Genomic DNA, 23,813 nt, shown 5'->3' with positions numbered 1-23,813 from the left:
GCTATATTACTATTATTTAGTAGAATGTACATAATACTACTACTTACTACTACTGTTAATTTTTTTTAAAGAAATAATCACAAAATATTTTAATTTTAATAGTAAATCCCCTTAATTTGCCAAAAATGTAAATGTTTAATTTTCATTAATTCAAATATAAATTAATTAAAATTGTTTTATGCCTTCATCTGATATCCAGTAAAATTTAAATACACAACACAGAATTTCTGAGGGGGAAAACACATTTCATAAGGCTACTGTAAGAATAAATAAAAATTTTTGTATGCATTCAAATAATAGACATGCTAAAACACAGAATTTGGTAACAATAAAACATAAGGTGAGAAAAAAATAAAACATTTAATACGGCCCTAAACGTGTCATTTTTGTTACACTTTTAATAAATTAAATGTTAAATTGTATAATTTTCATGATTTTAATGAATTAGAAATGCTTTTAGATTAATAGCATTTAATTTGACCATTAAAAAAAAAAGAGTCCAGAAAAATTCAAACGGAAAAAAATGGAATCCAGAAAAATTAAAATGGAAAAAATTTAATGTAGAAAAAAATAAAACTGAATTTGGGGAAAAATAAAACGGATTTCATAGGGCCCTATATCTGGAAATATTTTGGTTATGAAGCAAATGAGAATATCAACAAATAGAACTTTGGATTTTAATTAGAACATGTATTAGTAAATGTTAGTTTCAATTATCATTTAACTAAGATTAATAAAAGATTAATAAATAAATCAACAAATGCAGTACCTCGACATTTTTTTTGTTCATGTAAAATATACCGCATGTTCTCGACTTGATACATTTATCTTTAAATTAAAAAAATTACCCCCTTAATATTGTGGCAGTTTTTTTCACTGTGGTATCGAAAATGGTATCGAATATCGATATTTTTCAAGGTATCGTATCGAAGTTAGAAATTCCAGTATCGTGACAACACTAATAGAAACTGATGCAAAACTTAAGCTGAGATCTGTAAGTTAAATATAAAAAAACGTGAACATATGAATTCTTCTATAGCTGTCTAAACATCGTTATGAAGTACAGTTTGTACAATACTCTTGTGTGTGACTGTATATGTTTCAGTGTTTTGTTACCGCTCTTTGCCCATCCTCCGCTATTTCCAGCACTTAGTCAAGCCACTCTTCTTTAATACATGAGAACGTTTTATTTCACATGTCATTGCGTATACGTTGTCTCTCGTGTTGAGCGCACCGCAACCATTGAAGCATTCAGTTTCTATAGCGACTCATTTGGTGCATATCGTTCTTTCTATGAAACCTGTAAACCGCATTGACCGGCTCTAACTCGTGACATCAGCGCTATAGTGGTTTGCCCGAGCATTGCTATTCTTTCCCTTTTACTGGCGCCATTCAATCAAATGGCTTCCCAACTCATTTTTGTGTGCGCGAGGCGCATTATGTCTTCTGTGCGTCCGCGGTGGAAGAAGCTTAGAAGCTTAGAGGGAACACTGCGTGGGAGCCCTGTATTTAAGGTAGCCCGTCGGGCAGGGCAGTGATATATTTTGGTAGCCTGACTGGAGAAAACAATAGCCCTGGGACGTCGTGCTAACGATTTTGCGAGCCCTGATGCTGATTTGGTGCTCAAAAACATTTCTTCTCATCAATTTTGAAAACAATTAACAATTTTTGTGAAAACGGAGATACAAAAAACTGCATTTATTTGAAACCGAAATCTTTTGTAACCAAATAAATGTCATTACTGTCACTTTGGATCAATGCAATGCTTCCTTGCTCAATTAAAAAAAAAAAAAAGTTTTACTGACCCCGAACTTTTGAACAGTAGTTGTATAAGTTGCACGTTTCCAGTCAAAGTATGTTTCCTAGGTCATTTGTTTAACCAAGCAAAATACCAGATGGATAGTGATCGGGTTAATGTTCCGTCTAATGATGCAGCTTGCAGTAAGCTTAGCCCATTTAGACGTATAACAGGATGTACTTGTGGAGCACAGGTCATCTTCTGTAACCTCCTCTAAATACTAGCTCTTTTTCATCGTTGTTCATTTGGAATCAAATTAGGGTCACTTTCGACTTGATGTAAATATCAAAATAAATAAATTTTTATAAGCGTGTCTCTCTCTCTTCTCCAGATCAGACTCCTGTCATGTGTTCAGTAACGATACAGATGTGAGTTGGGTGGCAGGATTTTAAACGCTTCCTTGTCTCAGCTCTCGTCAAAGAAAGCTCTCTCTTCACTGAGTCCAATCACACAAATTTGATTATGCTGTTTGGCCAAGGAACTTTTCGAAACGTTGGGCAGAAAGCCCTTGTTTCCAGCATGTGCCCCGCAGCAGGCCCGGCCCTGACGTACAGAAGCCATCTTTAACATCTACTCTTTAACCTCGTTACCACTGCCTCCTCCTTCCTTCCTGCCCCCTCTTCTCTTTTGATATTTTTCTTTTCTCTTTTTCTTCTTTCTGTCTTTTCTTTCTCAAATGCTATCCCTCCACCCCACTATAATGACATAATTCGGCTTATATTTAAAATATTATTATTAGCCATATCGTGATCTAATTCGTTTTATAATACATTGATCAGCTAATTAACGTATCGCTGCAAAAATGTAAAAGAATTTGAAAAATGTATAACAATGCAAGTATACAGAAACCAAATATATAGCGAGACCACACCGTGACAAACAGCAGTCAGACGCAGCATGTGTCACTGTGGTCTTGAGGGTGTCTGCTGAGTCTGTGCCATGTTCAGAATGAACATTCAATGTGAGACCGAGAGTAACGTCTGTGGTCAAAACTGTTAGTGGCACAACCCTTTCACACCTACACAGAACCACACTCAAACACACTTTGTCATCTAGAGAAAACGCATAATTTCAGCCAACTGAAGACATCCACTAGTGTTAAGCCCTTTTTTGTAGACCTGTGCTGCTAGGAGAGGGTTAAAATAGAGATGCAAAACTAGGAATCTTTAAAATCACCTAGCTGGTGGGTTTCCTGAATAACTAGTTGTGTAAAGAAATTCAGAAGGACTGAATAATTAGGCAGGTTTTGAGTGTTTAGGTGAGAGATGTATTCGAAAACAGAATGGCACAGATCACAGTCCATGTTTACTAAATGTTAGACTATTTTCAACTTAGCACTTTTTTTTTTTTTTTAATCACATGCCACCATTTTTTCATGTGCAGGATGTGACTCAGTGGTCAATAATTTCTGTCTTGTGTATTGCTATAGTGGTAATACTTTAAAGGGTTGCAGAATACAGCAGTACAATGCTGTTTATCCGACTGTTTTATCTTTTATCATTTTGTTATATTATTTATTTATTTTTTTGTTGTATGTATTGGACAATTGTGATCATATTGTGATTGATTTTGATTACCAGTGCCATTTACTTTATATAAATAATAATAATTCATATTTACAATATAATAATAATTATTATATACACAATAATAATTATTATTATCATATTGTATATAATATAAACCTTGTATAACTTATTTATGTGTAGACAATTTAATAGCATTTTAATATTAGCCATTAATGAGCTGTTGGCCATAATATGAAATGCGTTTTGACTAATTAGACTAATTCTCATAGCTAGTTTACTCAGAGATGTGTCAAATGTCTTTTCTGCTTAATATATTTTTTTGTGATGCGTAGCTGTTCTGTAGAGGGATGTGGCTTAGTAAGCAGTCTAAAAAAGGCTGGCACGGGAAGGTCAGTGGCTATGGGTTCATGGGCAGTTAGTGTGGCAGGGGGTGAATGTGGTATTTAGTTTAAAACAGCAAGCACCTGATGATATCAGCTTAGTGGGGTCTGAGAATGGCCTTTGACTTGACACCTAAAACCACTGCGCTCAGTGTGGGGCCAGCAGGCAGACCTGGTGTCAGGCCGTGTGACCTGTCCCGTCTTTTTTTTTATTCTTTGATTGTTCAAGCCGGAACACCTGTGGTCTCAGCAGTGGCCTTGTTAAGGCTGGAATTTCATAGTGAGGTAGGGTTACGCCCCCTGTGGGGACCTTCACTGTGAGAAAAAGACTGAATGTGTTAACTTCAGGTAAAATGTAAAGCTTTTCAAGTCCTCCTTGTGTTTTATGTCTTTCACTTTTATCTTGACCTCTGGACACTGTCCTCCTTTTCAATCCCCTTGGAAACCTGGTTTCGCTGAATAAACGTGAAGTCAAGGTTTGACATTTCCTTCATGCGGATCAGCTTCCAAGGCATGCGTTCTCCAATGAAAGAGCGAATGTGTCCATGCGTCATTGATTCCCAGATACATCAGAGTTAGTAGCTTTTGGGGTTTAACCAGGAGACCCAACAAAGTCAGGCTGTCATCCTTCATGGGCTTTGATTAAAGCGCCGTGGAGGTTGCGTCCGTCAGATGTAGCATAACTGTCAGCGCGGTAATTGAATCTAATGAGAGGCTTCTCTGCCTGATTATTTCTGTAAGTGGAAAGCAAACATCTGAAGTTCATTTTTGGACACCGCAGTGGAATACGCCATGAGAGAACAAGGAAACATGGTTAAGACAACCACAATTGGCGCGTTTGTCCACAGCGAAAGTGTTTTAAAAGGGTTGTTGGTTCATCAGTTCAAGAGTTGTTTAAAAATTCTCCCTGTCCTTCACATTAGATTGAAAATGCACTCTTCTGAATGTTTCCACATTCAAGGATGAGGCAATCTGCTTAACGTCACTAGCTGCTAATACAGAGAAGACAACACAATAGGCTTTTCAAGGACGTGAGGAATGCTCTACACCCATGCTTCTCTGAGCTCTCAAGGTTGTTTATTGGGCCCAGGAAAAAGGTCCCTGCAAAGTATGTTTACAAAATTGAGTCATTAATCAGATGGGCACAGATGTAGTTTTGCAGATAATGAATCTAAATGAATCTTCATGATCTAAACTTTTTTTCCAACTCAATCCTCTGAACAAAGCAGCCCTGAACCACTGAAGTAAAAGGTGAAGCACGTCATTTCTGCATTAACTGAAATAATGACAGTTTTAAAGCACATCTACCATTTGGTTGAGGAAAAATATAGTGCTGCCTTGGATAATATTAAAGGGATAGTTCACCTAAAAATAAAAATGATGTCATAAATTACTCACCTCTTGTTGTTCCAAACCCGTAAGGCCTTTATTCATCTTCGGAACACAAATTAAGATATTGTTGATGAAATTCAAGAGCTTTCTGACCCTGCATAGACAGCAACGCAACTGACACGTTCAAGGCCCAGAAAGGTAAATCATTAAAATAGTCCATGTGATATCAGTGAAGCTACGAAAACACAAGAAAACAAAAATAATGACATTACGAGGTTACACTTTATTTTAAGGTGTCCCTGTTACAGTGTAATTTATGCATTCAAGTACTGAGTAATATTAATTTAGACAGTCGAGAAGGGAGATTCAAACTTGTGTGTCCTTCATGAGCACCGTGGCTCAACACCTGGGAGTATGTGCGTTCACCATTAGGCCCTGGTTTAGATGACTTATGTCTTTTACATACCTTTATCAATACTTGATTCTGATCGACCAGATATTTTTGTATCCATCCCAGGCTGCTGATAGCTGTGCTAGTCTCTCGTATCACTCCTCTATCTCTTTCTTCTCACACAATAAAACAACTTCAGCTCCTCCTCTTTGTGCTGGAGTCCGTATCGCATGCCGGCATTTATTTCGTGATAATGACAGCCTGAATGTACATCATTATGTACTTAAATGATAGCGTGTCTCAGGATTATATTTCATTATGTGAAAAACTATAGGGTCTATTTTTATAAGCACAATATTCATGGGGGCATTGTCTTAATGAGTCAGTCTACTGTATATTTACTCAGTGCTACTGATTCACGATGCTGAATCAAGAGAGAGACATTAAACTTGACTAATCCGGGGGTTTTGCTCCAAGACATAAAGCTTGAGTCCAGAGCACCTGTTAAAAGACAAATTACTTGATCTTAATATTCATCAAGACTGTTTAAGATACAATCACACGTTCAAACGGTGGGTTATTTACACACCTCTCTGATTAAAACCCATAAATAAAAGGTAGAGTAGCATGTCTGTTGGTGGCTTCTAATTCAGAAATTAAACTGAGTGCTCTAATATTACGGGAAATATGATTTTAAGCAAAGCCATTCAAGCATATCTGGGGCATTTCAAAAAGCGTTTGTTTTCATTATATCCTTTTTCTGTGGGATTGTGATTGAGAACTTCCTTTTCCCCCTCTCCTTTTCCTTTTTTGTGGTGGTTCCTGTCCTTCCGCATTACCCGTGTTTTTGGAAAAGCCGAGGTTGACTGGGAGCCTTAGCTCATGTGTTAAAGCGGTAATTTTCAGTGACATCGCTCAGAGCAAGCGGGGATGTGTCATTGTCCGCCCTTCACTGGTTACACAATACGGAATCTGTTGTGCTGAAATGAAGGTGATTAACTCCGTCTGGGTTTTAGGCAAGAGCTAATGGGCCCCGCTGACCAGTCGAGCCAGGGAACGAGGGATACGCCAAAAGGAAACGTGTCCCCAATGGCCTAAATTCGTTTTGATGATCATCGCTGATTACAGCCTATTCATTTCAGCCATGTTCAAGCCTTGTATTACATGCTTAATTTGGTTTACGCTTGCTGGATTTTACACGATAGATAGTGTGTCCTAGAAAGCAGAAGTGTGAAAACTTATTATATTTTATGTGCTGTTCTTTTTACTGCATCTGCCAGACTCCTGCTGCATTTATGAATAGGCTTACACTTTAATCTGTGCAAATTCTCCAATAAGCAATGACTAATCACCTGATTTATAATCAGATTTATGGTCATATGTTTAACAGTTTCCTATAATCTCTTGTGGTTTTCACATGATGCTGATTGTTCTTTGATGCATACTGCAGCTATTCCATTTTTTTTTTTATCAGCTTATTTGTATAATTTAGATGGAAGAGCATTAATATTCAGCACCTTCTTAAAGAGAGAGTTCACTAAGAAAGAACAGTTCTATGGTATTAATTCCCTTATGTTGTTCTTTTGATTATTCCATACTGTTCACATTGAACAAAAATTACCAAAAACTAGTCAGCGCTAAGACTCAAATGCATTTTTCGGACTCTATTCATATGATTTGTGTGAGGAAATTTGAGTTACCGATAATCTTCCCCTCCAATGAATTGTTAACATGAAAATCTCTTCAGATCATTGAGTCAATGAGCTCAAGTCAAGTTAATGGCTCACTGAAGGGGCAAGTTATCTATTATATGACTTCAGAAAACTTAGGAATATGGAACACAAGTCTACTATTTATTTATTTGTGAATTGTAGTTCTTTGGGTTATTTTTTGGCTAAGTAATCCTTCCAAACACAAGTTTGCTTGTTGCTGTTCATGACTTTCTTCGGCTGTTTTCGCAGTTCTATTCTCTCATATTGTCTGTATTACCTGGCCTTGGTGTCATTTTTAAGGTTCCTTGTCTCTCTATGACATTTCCACGTTTTTGTTGTTTTAATCAAACAGCTGCAGCAGGCGCTTAACAGGCAGTCAGTCTGTCCGTTTCCTGTCCCATCCCCCCCTCTTTGACCAGAGCATCAGCATCCCAGCCAGCTTATCATGGGGAACTAATTTAATATCCCTGTGCCTGTTTTAAATGTCATTGGCTGAGCTCATCTGGAATGACATGTTTTTCATGGTGGAAGTAAAGGCGCTTTATTGAGCAGGGACCAGAGCGGGGGGATGCAGCTGCCCTTCGCTCTTAACGTTTGCGCCGATCCGAAAGGTCTACGAGCTTTTTAAGATCATTCAGTGCAAGCTCGCTCATCCTGTTTCTCATTGGCTCTGTGAGTCATCACTCATCCTCAGCTTACTTGTGAAAGTAGACTGTGGCAAAAGTTAGATCTTCAAATGTCAGTCTATCGGCTAGCATAGAGTGGTTTTATGATTGGTTTAAACAGCATTTCAAATATTTTGACACTTATGGTTTGTTCGGGTTTTCTCCAAACCATTTCTGAAACTGGACAATTGAGTCAATGAGTCGACTCGAGAACCAGATCAGTCTAGTAAATTATAGGATATAAATAGGAAATATAGGATATTTCTCAGATTTAACTTTTGTGTTCCACAGAACAAAGAAAGTCATAGAGATTTTAAACAAAATGAGAGAGAGTACTGTTTAGTTGTGGGTGAACCTGTCCCTTTAAAGGGATACTCCACCAGTAACTCATGGATACGCTGTTTCTGTTTAAATCAGCGTAAATAAACGTACAATACGTATCCATGCGTTACTGATGACAGAGAATGCTTTTCAAAATGGCGCTGCGCTGACACGGAGACAGAGAGGAGAGGAATTGTTGAATAAATGTCATTATTTTTATTTTCTTTGCATACAAAAATTATTCTCGTTGCTTCATAAAATTCAGATTGAACCACTGATGGCAGATGGACTGTTTTGACGAAGTGTTTTATACTTTTATACTTGACAGTGCGATTTACTATGCAGTCAATGGGACAGTCACAAGCCTCCCGGTTTTCATCCAAAATATCTTAAATTGTGTTCCGAGGACAAACAAAGCTTTTACGGGTTTGGAACGACATGGGGTTAAGTGAATATTGACACATTTTTTTTGGGGGGGGTGGAGTATTCCTTTAAGATCTTCAATATTGATTGACAGCAAAGCCCTTGCGGGTACCATTCGGTGATCTCTCGCCACATGGGGGATGATATCAGTTAACCCATTGTACCAGAGAAAAGGTCCTAGTGTGAGGAATGGCCTAAAACCCCTGAGATGCACAGCATGGCTTCTTACCCCGACCCCTGCAGGCATTGCCTGTATCATCTGGCCTTTTCCCCATACTGAGTGATCCGCCTCCGATCTCACCCCTGCTCCTTTCTTAACTCCTCCCAGCATTTTTTGTAGCCCCGGCTCGCATGTCCGCCAGCCACTGGGGTTGTGGGTCAGAGAATAGGGCAAAACTGGAAATGTGAGGGGTCGGCCGGGGCTAGCTGTGGCAGATAGAGGGGCAATACGCAAGGCAGGACGAGTCAAATGATGTTGCTTCTTTAAAAGATCCATTTCATCTATAAAGGGCAAATAAGCATCTGCTCTGACTGGTCTGCCTGTCTGATATTGAAGTGGTCAATCAGAAGTTCATCTTTTTCATTAGAGAGGCACAGTACAGTTTTACCCTAAAATGTCAATTCTTTATTTATTTGCAAAAAAATGTAAATATTTATTTAATTTATTTTAAATAATGATATCTAAAATGTATATAAATATTTTATACATATTAAATTTTATAAATAATAATTTTTAGCGCTGTCAAATTTATTACATCCAAAGTAAAAGTTAGTGTTTATGTAGTGTGTGTGTGTGTGTGTGTACTGTGTATATTTAGATGTGTATATATAAATACACATACATGTATATAATTAAGAAATATTTACGTGTGTGTGTATGTATGCATGCGTGTGTGTGTGTATGCGCGCACACACTTTTTTAACATAACACTGTGAATTAGTTTCGCTCTAGTAATTTCATGTTTCATTTGTTTTGTGCAGATAAAAGTTATATATTAATAATATTAAATTAATTACAACATTACAATTATGTTGATGAATTGACTTTGTCATTATGAATCATTATGATGCATGTAGTAAAAGTTCTATTGCATGTGTTTTTCCCGTAGGGTTCCTGAAACCCCAGTGCTCGATACCACCGCCACCTCAGAGAGGACGAGCAGAAGCATGCACATGTTTCAGTGGAATGTGTGCTCTTCATCAACGCAGGCTTTCTACAGGTAGCCTATGCATATTGAGAACTGCACAATCGCTTATGCTCTCCACAATGCGCAAACTTTCAGCAATAACTTGTCTTTTGGCAGCTGTGTATCTCCACCATTAAATAATCTTGTCTTTTTGTGTACGTCAACTGTTCCCATGAAACCTCATGGACCTTACTTTGAAGAACGCTAAAGATACATGCATAAATCAATGCATTGAAGTCATATTTAGAGCCCTAAACGGATTTCCACTCTGCTCTGCTTTAACTCATGCCAAATATGTCTGGTCTTGTAACATGTCAGCGTTCGCATGAAACAAGACACATCTTGCGTGCACATATAAACACACCTTCTAATCTTAATTAGTGTCTGGTCCCCTTCATATGTTTTGGTCTTAAAGTGTGTGTGATTTACAGTTTGTTATGCTAGTTTAAAGGGCTGATGAACATGTTAGAAACTGGCCTCCTCTGAGGGATCCTTATGGGGCAGCGTTACGGCACATTCCAGCTGTGACCCTGTGGAATGTGGGGAATGGATCAGTGTTGGCTTGTATGTAAACATGTTTTGTTACATGTCTTTTATTGCCTTGTCTTTGCAAACATATAGCTCAGCATGATTAGTTTGTGATCAAATGATTCTTATGAACTAGTTCTTTTTAAAGAATCAATCCAAGAGGATCATAAATCAATTCAGTGCAGAATCATGTAGGACAGCTGTTCTCATCTGGTTTCTTGTCTAGATTTGATGAAGAGAAAATTTGTTCATCGTAATGGAAATGTAATCACATTAAAACACTGAAATGAATTAATTTTACAGTTTTGGGTGAGGACATGACAAGCAGCCTGTTCAGCTAACTGACAAATCAGTTTGCAGCTAAATATTTTAGTTTGATTGTACAGACGACCTTTAATATCATCAATATGTAAAATGTTTACTTTTAAAAATTGATAAGCCAATTTGTTTTGCTATTTTACATATGCACAGTTATATGGCTGGCTGCTTGCATTTAATTAGTTGCATTTAGCATTGCTTTTTCCATATCAGAACGTATCTGCAACCTTTTTTCAACACCAGATGAGAGCCACTGCTGTATATTTATAAAAGTGTCCCCACATATGTGCCAGGTGCATTGTGGGAGACCTCATCCATATGCCATTAAAATGAAATACCATTTCGATTAATCTCTTTGATTTAGTTTTTTTTAAGAAGGATTGGTTTTGACAGTCCCATCTTGGCGCATTTTGGTTAAATGTTTGCTCAGAAGCACAAGTTTAAGGCTCTTTTATCCCTCACGTACCCATGCGATTGAATGCTTGTTTTATACTCTTTCAACCTTGAAAGGCATGGCAAGCATCTTTCAATAGCTGCTACAGACAGTCCGCACACATCACTCACAACAAAGGCCTACTTTTATAGATCGTATACAGAGAGGATTCTTCGGCGTAGTTGCTTTACTTGGAGCCATTCGCTCAGAAGTCATTCTGTTTGTAAAAAATGTTAAATATTTCCTCAAGCTGGAGTGGTGGTCTTAAGACCCTCCAGAGAGCTTTGGCAATACAAATGGGTTTGCCTATAAAAATTATTTCTGTCTACATATTGTCTTTTCCAAAGCCCATAATAGAGCTTGCGGAGAACCAGTCTTTAAAACCCTGCGTGGTACTCAGCAGTCTGTTCACGGTTACTGTGGAAACCCTGCGGTCTGGTGTGGTGGCTAGCCTAACTGGAGTCGCTCGTTTATAGAAGTAGTAATAGCTATGTTTCTAATTAAGGAACGTGTTTCCGTAAATCTCTTCAGAGCGCGAGGATGTGTTCCAGTCTTAGCTTGTTGCTTGTACTGTGGTGACCAAAATCACACATTAGAGCAAGGAGGATGACATGGGTTCGTTGGCGAACAAAGCAGGAGAACGAACGTCACCCGGGGAGATTTGAATCCCTAATGTGGCAGCACTTTAGCTTCCAGTGGTTTTACATTGTTTTAGGTTTTTTTACAAAACATAATCTTACTGGAGAGGGACCGTGAGAAACACTGCGTCGTCTTTCAGTTCCAACTTCGTTTCAAAGGCGCTCAGATTTTTATTAATATTATTTTTTTTAAGAAAAGCGCTCGTATGAAGTGCGCAAGAGGGAGCACTTAAAAAAACGGCTGCGGAGGGGCCTCACAATGCCGTCCTTGTGCTGCGATCTGGGCTCTTTTTGCTGCAGCGAGCAGAGGAATGGAAAAGATTATCCACAGGAATGTCTGGGGTGCCCTGAAACGCAGTGCTTCTTGTGACCGGCCAATGGGAAAGCTCGACTGAGTGGCGGGCTAATTTTTTCCTGATGAACTCAGCCGCCTGCTTCATAATGGAGTCTGATTGCCAGCGCTGAACTCACATATGGTCCCCCCAATGAAAGGACCACTTCTGTAGCGGGCAGAGGGAGACGATCACTGGTTTGGTCTTTTGTTGTTTCATTAGGGTTGAGGGTTTAGTCAGGCTCATTTCAGGTGTTTTTTTTCTTTAATTATTCACTTTTCAGTGACATCACTTTACTTAAGCTCCAGTTACGCCCTAAAGCGGAGCCTTATTACTTCTGGCCACACTTAATTATATCGGTTGGGTCTCAGTGCATCCCATGGCTTCATAAACTCTCCCAATTAATTTGGAGGCTATTTATTGTTCCAAGTTCTTGGAAACAACTTTTGCGGCCCCATTACAGCAAGTGGCGGTAGAATTAACCCCATAAATTAGCGACTCGTTTTACTTGTGGTGGGTGTGTTTTAGCTCGGTGGAACATCGCCATCGGCCGACAGAGAGACAAAAAGGGAATGTGGTAAGGTTTCCGAAACCAAAGCATGTGTTTGTAGACCTTGTGGTCACACGGGAAGGGAAAGGGTCACTGTGGGGTCAAAAGGTGAGCGAGGTCAAGGAAAGGAGCTCGTTAGCTACAACATGCTCAGCACTCCCTGTTTTTTAATTGGCCCTGGTTACCGTCCACGCACGTCCTCGCCACTTCCTGTTGGCCTGGGGCCGCCAGAGAGGGGCCTGGAAACTCCAGCTTGTTGATTATAGAGTTGGGCCGTTTATTCGCTCTCAAATTCATCACTACTCGGCTATTTTAATGGTCTTATTTATTTAAACTGAGATTCAAAGGTAACCCAGTGGAGAAATAACAATTTGGTGGCCATTTTTTACATGTCTTTATGTCATGTGTACTCATGTTGGTTTATATTCTCACTGCAAGCCTTTACTCTGTCATTATTTGGGTCGTGGCTGCCAAAAGCGTTTGGGCTATTTTCATCAGCTATTTGATAAAGACCTGGCAGTGGTCCTAAAAACTCCAGCCACCCTCGATATCCGCACCATTGAGCACATTCCATACGTCGGGCCTGTAATAAGGAGAAGTGAAAAGAAGTTTGATCAGAGTGATCTCATCTGGGAGAGACGTTTTACTTTATTCCCTCATCAACCCCGTGTAAACACTGGAAGCAAAGTGGGAGTCGTGCGACTCGCTGTGATGGATTTTCACCCGTGACGCCGTCAAGCATATTTTGTGCTAATCTGCCAGCTAATTGAAAGCAGCTTGCTTTCATGTCCAGTGTTACAATGCCCATGCCTCTTGAAATGAAAATGGAGGATGCATCTGTGATATTGGCGTTAAATAGATTTATTTTTTGGATCAGAGACATCAGGCACTGTGATCTATTAGCACAGAGTGTAGTGTGGCTGTCAGAAGACAATGTAATACAGGCCATTGAACAGGCATTTCTGGAGCTTTTATCATTGATGTGATTGAAGTATCTTGAAATAATCTCTATATATTTATTTTATATACATCTATAGATATATAGATATATTTCAGTGGTTATTGTTTTTGTTTTTTTTAGTATGATGATAATGAAAATTCTTATTGTTGCTCTATTTATTATTTGTAGTAGTAGGAGTAGTAGTAGTATATTAATAATATTTATAATAATATTATCATTATTAGTAGTATTAATGGTAGTAATCATTGATATAACTAACATCATCATTATTATTACTATAGATAGATAGATATTCTATAATAAATATAATTTATTATTTAATATTACTTTAATTTAAATTTATTTTATTTTAGTGTATGCTTTATTTTTTTAGTACTGTATTGTCATAGATGACCCCTTGTGTAAGATTTGAAACCATGGTGCATGTCTGTTTTGTTTTTTTTCCTATTTATTTATTTTCTGTGGCTAAATGAAGAGCAAATACTATTATAGACTGGCTTAGACCATCAATACAAACACACAGCCACACTTTTACCTCAGATGACTGCAGGACAACACACAACGTGGCCTAAAAAGCTTAGAGCTTAGACTATTTGGATTGGTCAGTTTTGTATCTTTTTTTGTGTCTGATTTCTACAGGGATCTGTGGTGTGTGAGCGCATTATCAATGTTGATTCACCATCTGAAGGTGAGCCTAGCTGACGTGTGTGCTGATCAGAGCCAGATAGACAGTAAGAGTGTGAATAGTGTAAAACAAAAGTGTGAGTGACAGACGTTTTTGTGAGAGAGGGCCAAAACTGAAGGAGGAAGCAAAAGAAACCAAAAAAAGGGAAAGAGTTAGAAACGGAGGAAGTAGCGCTCACATTGGCACAGTGTGACAGCAGCCGCTCATTGCGTCTGGGTCAGGAAAAAAATCAGAGCGACTAAGCTTTTGATAAATCTTTGAGCTCTTAATCTCTCTGTGCCACCATCACAGTGAAATCCTATCTCATTGTCACAGCTGACCAAGGGGGGTGGGTGGGCGACAACACCGTGTTTCACCCTGCATCTTACTGCCCTCTGGGATGCACAGCCTTTCCCTGGCTCTCTCAGTCCGTTTCATCATTAACTGTTCATTTATGCTGATCACAGTTTGAGGTCACTTTTGAAGTCAACATGAAATCATAATTAACCCTGCTTGCTTATTGGACATATAAAAAAAAAAATGCATTTTACTGGTCTTATTGTGAAAGATTAAATGGTGCATGCAATTTCAAAGAAAGCTTCTGAAATTCTGTTATTTTATTTCATTTAATATTTTATTCCTCTCATTTAACCAGCTTTAATATAGAAAACTTCAAAATCCAGTCACTGCCAATAAACAAACCTCGTTCTAAACTACAGTGTTTTTTTTTTCAAGGAATATCTTTTCTCTCTGAAACTGTTCAGATGATGAAGGTAAAATGGTTTGTTTATTAATATTATTTTTTAAAAGATAACAAAAATAATGACAAAGACAACCGAAATAACGAAGTGTTGAATAAAGTCGTTAAGTATTCTCGTAGCTTCATAAAATTACAGTTGAACCACTGATGTCACAAGGACTATTTTAACAATGTCCTTACTACCTTTCTGGGCCTTGAACATGTCAGTTGTGTTGCTGTCTGTGGAGAGTCAGAAAGCTCTCGGATTTCATCAAAATATCTTAATTTGTGTTCCGAAGATGAACAAAGGTTCAAACTGTTAATTTATGACAGAATTTTCATTTTTGGGTGGACTATCCTTTTAATTGGCACAGAAATGTCAAGGTTGTTTCTCTAAACATGAGTAATTCACACACCAGATGGCATTTCCATCTCTCTTGTGAACTTCAGTGAGTTAAATGAAAACAAAAGGCTGATGTTCTTGAAAAACACAATGAAGTTTTGTATAAGCCATATTGCCTTTCTCTCTCTGAGTTTAGATATGTTTATACTGCAGTTGACCGCTGGAAATGGAGCGAGGTTACATGGTCTTTCCAACCGCAGTAAATATTACAAGTAAATAGATTGTATTATTTGTTTGCACCAAGCAATGTTTTAGGATCACACTTAGGGCGACATATAAAAACAATTGAAAATTTGATATATTGCGGCGTCAGAACCTCTTTTTGTTTTGTTTTTTTCAGCTTGCGCAATGAGATGTTGCATATTTGGAGTCTTACAACAGTAAGATATTCATTGAGGCCCTTCCAAAGGAACAGGCTAATCTGGGTGATTTATTTATTGATCCTGGTTTTCTTCCGGACAATTGTGTGCGGCTGTCCGCACATAGATTACAGTAGTTATGCCTAGAGCTTCTCATTTATCTGTGACTGAAAGATCCAGACCCTTCAGAGTGCAGCACACTGGCTGTTTGTGTGCGATTTGCTTGTTTATATGTGCGTATGTTTATGGAAGACGAGCTCCAAGTGTTGTTTGGATGGATGCCTCCACTGAAGTCATCTGATTCCAATATGCATGAGCCCCGTCCTGCCAGGGACAACAGGATGCTCTGGATCAGACACACACAGGTTGACTGTGCATGCTGATTTTACAAACATAAAGTACTGATGTTCTGTAGTGCTGATATTTCATGCTCCTTTGGGATGGATTTGGGATAAAGTCAAAGGTCTTTGGGAATCGTAGGCAAAAATAGTTTGGCTTGGGCAAATTATGCAGTTCATGTAATTGTGACCCAGAAACACATTTTGAGTCTGAATTTGAAGATTCTAAACTCTTTTCAGAGGTTTTATTGACAGAATTAGAATATTAAGAAATTTAAAAAAACAACTACAACTGTTCCAAATTTTGGGGTCAGTAACTTTTTTTTTTTTTTTAAATGTTTTTAAAAGTTGTCTCTCTTGCTCACCAAGGCTGCGTTTATTTGATCACAAATACTGTAAAACAGTACTGTTGTACTTCCCAATGTGAAGTATTATTACAGTTTAAAACACGGGTGTCCAAACTACAGCCCGCTATCACTCCTGTGGCGGCCCGCGAGGGATTAAAAAAAAAAAAAAGGATACGGATCTGCAGAGGTGGGCAAACTACGGGAGTTTTCATCCAGCCCGTGAGGCAGTTTTTCCAATATGTGATATCAGTAAAATCCAATAGATGGCGCTGTAGCCTGTAGTGCAGTATATAACCCCTGATTTACACCATCCCGCCGCTCCGACGCGGCCACCGGAGCTGATCGCGCCCACTCCAGTCAAACCGTGGCACGTTTCAGAAGTGGCGCTCAGCGCGGCTTCGCCAAAGATAGGTGCCTAGTCTATTTTTGACGGACGCCACATTCAAGCCGCACAGAAAATACAAAATAAAAAGTCAAAATAGCTAAATACACTACAAAACTGGCACAATTGTAAATAAGTTACATGTTTTAAAAATGTGAAAGTGTTCATTTGTTTTGAAAACTGGCTACTGTTTTTCGGGATTATAAATTGCGTTTTTTTCATCTGAAACGTGTTGCGATTTCCAAGGCGACTTATATAAAGCAATCAAGGTCAAGCGCAAAGCGCGCACATTAGGATTGGTGATGAATGAGAAAAGGCAAGTGAGTTTGTTTTGAGTTTGTATTTTGCATTTTCCGGCAACCACGCCGCCGTTCGTTTCGATTTCGCTTTTAAATATTTAGGCTGGGCGTTTATAATATGCGTTTATGGTGAATGCCACTATAATTTGTGTTTGTGTTTTACTTATGTTTTCGTTCTTTTTTTTCTATTCTGAACACTGCTAAATTTACAGGATTTTTTGTAGAGTGTAGGGAATATAAAAACATGTTTCTAATGTTTGTAAACATTTCGTTTACATTATTTCTGAATGAAATGATAAAATGTCTTATACATTAATTGACTTATACACCAATGCAACTTATGTGTGTCATAAAGTGCTCATAAAAATAGGTAGAGATGGTACAAGAATAGAACTGCCATGTATGTACAAGTATACATAGTACAGTAGTGAGTGTCAATTTAGAGAAAAAAAAATCAAAGCTTCATTATGCGGCCCCTCACTTAATGTGGAAAACTTGATGTGGCCCTCGAGTCAAAAAGTTTGCCCACTCCTGGTTTAAAAGAACCGTTTTTATATTTAATTTGTATAATTCTGTTTATTGTTATTGAAACCGGCTGTACTGCCTAACATTTTTGTGGAAACTGTAATAATAAAATACATATAATTTATATATAAAAATATATATATAATTTTTTTTAACCGTTAATTTAAAGATAATTCATTATATGAACTAAATCTAAAATCACTTTTTCCCATACATTTAGTGTACCTTGATGTACTAAAATAACTAAAACTAAATCTGAAATAATTATAATAAAAATGATATAGACATATTGACAAAATAAATACATTAATAAATTACAAACACAATTACTAAAACTAATGAAAAATATAAAAATTTAAAACATTAAAAATAATGTTAGAACTATTATAGTGTCTCAACAATACTAAAGTAACACAGGTTTAAACAACTAAATCCTATTGCTTACGACAGTGCACATATCACATTTCGCCATATGTCTGCGGATCGTCTGTTTGTTAACTGGACCGTGCCGTAGGCTTAGCATTTGTCGTAAAGCTCAGGTGTCCTTTGGAAAGAGCATGGTCAGTTAGCTACATCCACAAGGGCACAAGGAAGCCGATTTCCCTTAGGGTGGCAGCTGAGAGCTTGAGAGGGCAGGGGGGCTCGTAGGGGAGGTCGTGGATGGGGTTCTGTCGGTATTTTGACGCTAAAACGATTAGACACACTTGGCATTATACACGGTGCTATGGCAGAGGGGGCCACAGGCAACTGGAGAGATTGTTTGAGCCGAATGGTACAGAAGCTGATCTCATGAAGGGCAAGGTCAATCCTCGCCAACTTTTGAGGTCAAAGCGTGCAAGAGGTTACTGAAAGAAAGATTGTGACCTTACAATGTCATACTCTACAGTTAGCAGCAGGAGTGTGCTAATTTGCTGCAAAGCATGCTGGGATGCAGTCTGAATGGGATGAAAGTGTTACTTGTTGGCCTTGTTTGCACAAAGTGAATGTTTGGTACTTCTACAGCTAATGGAAATGTCTTGTTTTGGTGCGCCGCTGTTCAGGGACACACACCTATGACTGTTATTTTCTGAAAAACTTTATGAATGAGATTTTCAGTTTTTGGCCGCACTGATAGATTTTTCCTAGAAATTTGAAAATGTACTTTTTTTTTTTTTTGCTAAATTGTACTCATTTTATTTGACATCATCCATTCGTTCTGTGGATTGGGCTACACTTGGGGCTGTTCTGGAGGAATTCTTGCAGAAAGTTGACCTTTTACCGTACACAAACACTCCTGTACACACACACTCCCGGTTTAGTCGAGGCTGCTGTGCATATGGGAGGGAGAGATCAGAGCATGTGTGACCGAGCTAAATAAATGCCGCAGGGGCATCATGTCCACAAGTCCATTACAGCCTGTGACATTGAGCTAATTGACTGTGGCCATGTAATAACGAATATATGAAACTAAAAATCAAACAAGATGCCATCAGGAATGACCAAAGCATTTTACAGCTGTTGCAAGGGGAAGGGGAAACGCACTTTTACACATCTTTTTGATGCTATCGTTGTGGTTGACTGGTTTATTAAATGTATTTCAATTTGAATTAATCACACTTTCATCTTTAAAACCGATGCAGATTAGTGATGTGAAGTCTGATGAATCATTTGCGTTAGTTTCACACAACTATTTCAAAAGAATTCCAAGAATTTCATGCGTTTCTGTTAAATTTGTTGAAGTCGTGATTAAGTCATTTGGAACCTAAATATAATTTGCATTTACATTTTAAATGATACTAAACTTTATTTACATTGATTTTCATTTACATCTATTGGCTGAAAAATGGGTAAATCGAACTTTGTGAACATTTCAACTGATTCATTACACAGATATGGTTTATGGTAGGTTTATGGTTAAGTGTTGAGTGCCAAAATTCACTTCCAAATTAAAATAAATAATATTTTTAGTTTTTAAATCCTTTAAGATATTTTTGCATTGTGACTTTTTTCCTAAAATCAAAAGAAAAAAAGAAACACAATATATACATGTAATAAATCTTTATATTGTTTTTTCCCCTGTTGGTCTTAGGAAAAGAGTCACCCAAAAAATTTTAAAGGATGCTCTTCAGGATGTTGTTTCTTAACATGGTGCACCTGTTTAGGCTACTGAAATCCTGCTTACTCTTGAAGAATGACTTTTCCTTCTCTTTAATGGCCTACAGGGAGGAATTGTGGGTAACTCATTCTAAGAAAGGTGCTTTCCTGTTGTCTCGTCTGGGTGGATGGTTCACATTTCATGTCCAGCTGAGCTAGTCATCTATCTCTTATTTACTCCTCTTCGTTTCTTCTCCTACTATTCTTCAAGAGAAGAGGCCGAACCCAGGAAATGGTTAACCATGTGTACGTGACTGTAGCGAGGGCTGTTTTAATGCTTATGAAAGCTGCCTGACCGTCTCAGAACACTATGTTCCTATCTGCTAATGCTCTTCAAGCGAAGATGTCTGAATGCACAGGAAATAATCAGGATTTAAAGCAGAGATTAGCGTAAAGAGTCACCTCTGCAATGCTTTCCCCTTTTCTGAATTACACTCCATGTATATTTGTGTGTACACGCAGCCTTGATTGTGTCTTTTAATCTCCATCCGAGAGTGGACAACTGTTACTCCAGCTGTGCCGACAATGTTTCTGCAGTTTTACTGAGCGTCATCCCACATCTGATTACAGTACAGCCCTCTGGGCCGCTGTGGCCTCAACAGGGATCCGTGTGGCTCACTCCCATCACGAGTATTCAATCTCTCCGCCAACGCAGATTATCAGCGTTCACACAGCTCTTGCTCTTCCAATAATACCCGATTAGAAATGGCAAATAAAGCAGCTGTTTGTAACCTAAGCTGCTAATGTGCGCGCACCACTGTTTATTAACATCTTTCTCGCCATCTGGCCTATTACATTGCGTTATGCAGCGGACACGTGTGTGGAAGATCAGCATGATTACACATGTGGCTGGCTTTATATAGCACTGATTCACCCGACACTCTCACTCGCAGCTCAATTATTCAAAACCCTGGCGCTCATATGATCTGGTAAGGGATGCCAACCGTCCAGGTTTAGGCACTTTCCAATTCCGAGCAGATCGATAACAGGTTCACATCTGGATTGGACGCCTGGCTTGTCATCAACTGCTATAAAACGTAAAATGCACACTGGGTTCACGCTCTGCACAATCACAGATAAATCTTTGCCCAGCAGCAGCAGAGCCAGCTTTGCCCATCCATCTGAGTGGTTGAAGGTATGTCACGTTGCAAGTACTCTCGGTGTGTTTATGCCGAAAGGAATAACTGAGTTATGGGACTTTTTTGTGTTTGTGAAAGACAATTTCTCTTTTGTTCCTGTCAGTGTTGCTTATCTGTGGCGGACAGGTTTCAAACGTCACAAGTGGAAGAATTTTCAATCTTTAACTGGTTATAAAATGAGTCAGAATTCACAAAAGAATGACTGTGTCCTCAAGGTTGCTGTGATTGAGGACATGCAGCCGCTGTCCTTTTGTTTCTTCTGCTTGTATTCCGTCATAGTTGTTCTTAGTTCCTCCTCGCATTGATTCAAATGAAGATTACAACTCTAAAATTAAAAACCTTTTTTCAGGACGTCTCTTTTCTATTCAGATCCTGTTTGTCTTTCAGCTTGAATTAAAAGCTTGTTTAAAATAATGTCACCTGTCAGAGGTAAAGTGGTGCATCAGAGCGAAATAAACCCAGTGTAATCTGTGATTTATCGCCTAACACGCAAGTAACCAGATTACATGCTTTCAGCTAATTGTGAGTCAGAGTTGCAAACAACGTTGTCGTCTCCTGATTGAATTGATAAGGCTGAATTCGTAAATTATAGATCGCGGAACGTTTTCACCCAACATTGCACTTTTCCCCCCAGTTACAGAATTGTGTCCAGTTGGAACATGCATTATAAACTGGTAACTGTGTTTTGGAACAGTTATGCTGGTTTCAAGCTGGTCCTTAGCTGATTCAAGCTGGCTATAAACTGGTTTGAGAATGTTATAAAATTATCATTAGCTGGTTCCAACTGGTAGATCATCTTAAACTAGCAGCAGACTCTTCACTAGCAGCAAGGTGGTCAACTTGTTTTTGCTGGTCAGAGGTGATTAATTTTTTTTTTTTCTGTTTCAAGATGGTTATTAGCTGGTCTAGGATGGTTATTAGCTGGTTCAAACGGGTCATTGGCTGGTTCAAGCTGGTTATTATCTGGTCCGTGATTGTTAAGATGGTCCTTAGCTGATTCAAGCTGGCTATAAACTGGTTTGAGAATGTTATAAAATTATCATTAGCTGGTTCCAACTGGTAGATCATCTTAAACTAGCAGCAGACTCTTCACTAGCAGCAAGGTGGTCAACTTGTTTTTGCTGGTCAGAGGTGATTAATTTTTTTTTTTTCTGTTTCAAGATGGTTATTAGCTGGTCTAGGATGGTTATTAGCTGGTTCAAACGGGTCATTGGCTGGTTCAAGCTGGTTATTATCTGGTCCGTGATTGTTAAGATGGTCATTAGTTGATGCAAGCTGGTAGTCAATCATAAACTAGCTACCACCAGCAGAACGAAAGGTGGTTTTTGGACTGTGGTGGCTGGATGATTGTTATTAGATTGATCCTAATGGGTTTTTTTTTAGCTGGTTCAGACTGTTTTTAAAGTTGTTTCAAGATGGCCATTGGTGCAAGCTGGTTGACCCTCTTAGACTAAACAAACCAGCTGTCATCACTACTGGTGGTCAAGTTGGTTTTTGCAACATGATGTGTGGTTGACCAGCTTGGACCATCTAATAACTAGAGTAAAAGAACAAATGACCTGCTTGGACTAGCTAGAAACCAGCCACCATGTTAAACTGGATTTTCTAGCAGGGTGGAGAGTAAAGGTGCTGTTTTAGGGGTGATAGGTAAAGTTGGCATGTGAACATAGCCAGTTTAAGTACCTAGAGTGACCAAAACCTCAGAGCAAAAGAGGATTTTGAACATTTCACTTCTCTGCTCAGTGTTCTGTTTTGAATTAAATCTCGCTAAACAACAACAACGACAGCTGCAATTTGCTATTTTAATGCTATCTGAAATCTGTTTTATGTGCAGAGAATTGAAAGTGGTCACAAATGTGTTTTTACAGCTCCCCTCAGACAGAAGTGTACAGTATTTGTAAAAACGCCATTTTGAGCATGTGTTTTGTCTCTGCGCAGGAATACACCTGAACATAGTTCGTTTTCATTAGCTCTGTTGCCTTTAGCGCAGTGGCCTTCTTTTTTAATTTTCTCGCTGTGGACATCCAGTCTCTCTATTAAACTTAACAAGGCTTTTGAGCAAGAGTTTATATACTGTGTGTGTGTGTGCGCACGCATGTGTTAAAGATTGAAGGAACGAGACTGCTGTCAAGATCTGTGTATGAATGAGTGTTTTCATAAAACCTGCATCTATAAGTGTGTGTGTGCATATCCCACTGCGCTTCTCTCCAGGAAGAGAGCCTAGAGACTTCCTGTTTGTGCTAAGAACGAAAGGAAGAGCCTGAGAAGTTAAAGCAGACACAAATGTGATAAAAACACACCCACATGCATACACATTTTCATTACAGTATGTGCAATATTAACACAAAAAGAGATTCTGTTTACTGGTGTTCAGCTTAAGCAGGACAATCTACATACTTTTATTATATTTTTGAATGATTTACTTCTTAAAATGCAGCATGCAGAGTTCTTTTTTCTCATATTTTTTTATATTTTAGATAGAATTGTTTTACTATTGTTTTGATGCATCTTTTTTTAGAAATGTTCAAAGGGTTTTCATTTCATCAACAATAATGGAAATGAGATAAAAGGATTGTGTTTTTGTGGGTAATTTAAACAAAACATTTTTTATCTGTAATGTTGTGTAATTGTGTTTACAAACACAAACAGACCTCAAATAGCTTATTTGAAATAAAAATGTATTCATATTTTCTTCTACGGAGATTCTTTTTAACAATAAAAAAAAATAGCTAAAAAATCATTGTGATGATAATTAGTTTTTGCGTGTAATTTAAACAAACACATCGCTGGTGTGTATCATATGTCACAAACACACCGTTTATTTCAAGTAAAGTGTAGTTGTCTTTGTGATGCATTTTTTTTGTTTTTTTTTCAAAGTTTTTAATTTTTTTTTATTTTGTCATCAATAACAGAAACTGTGATTTTTAAAAATATTGTGTTGTCTGTGAATAATTTAAACACAAATACAGTTAACAATACAATACAGT

At 38.1% G+C, this 23,813-nt stretch overlaps 1 protein-coding gene across 4 annotated transcripts in view; it reads left to right on the top strand.

Moving 5' to 3' along the window:
- The window catches only part of LOC306856381 (retinoic acid receptor RXR-alpha-A-like), a 128,054-nt gene that overhangs the window by 25,369 nt on the left and 78,872 nt on the right, over positions 1 to 23,813 (top strand). For all 4 annotated transcript variants that reach the window (XM_079395638.1, XM_079395640.1, XM_079395637.1 and 1 more), the window contains exon 2: positions 9,661 to 9,771. In XM_079395638.1, coding sequence (XP_079251764.1) covers positions 9,661 to 9,771 — 111 coding nt within the window. The remainder of the gene's footprint in view (positions 1 to 9,660; positions 9,772 to 23,813) is intronic.

The sequence above is a fragment of the Barbus barbus genome (genome assembly GCF_936440315.1).
Source record: "Barbus barbus genome assembly, chromosome: 36".
In the NCBI taxonomy this organism is placed as follows: domain Eukaryota; kingdom Metazoa; phylum Chordata; class Actinopteri; order Cypriniformes; family Cyprinidae; genus Barbus; species Barbus barbus.
The sequence above is the reverse complement of the archived record's forward strand: the minus strand, read 5'-3'. Positions and strand labels throughout refer to the sequence as shown.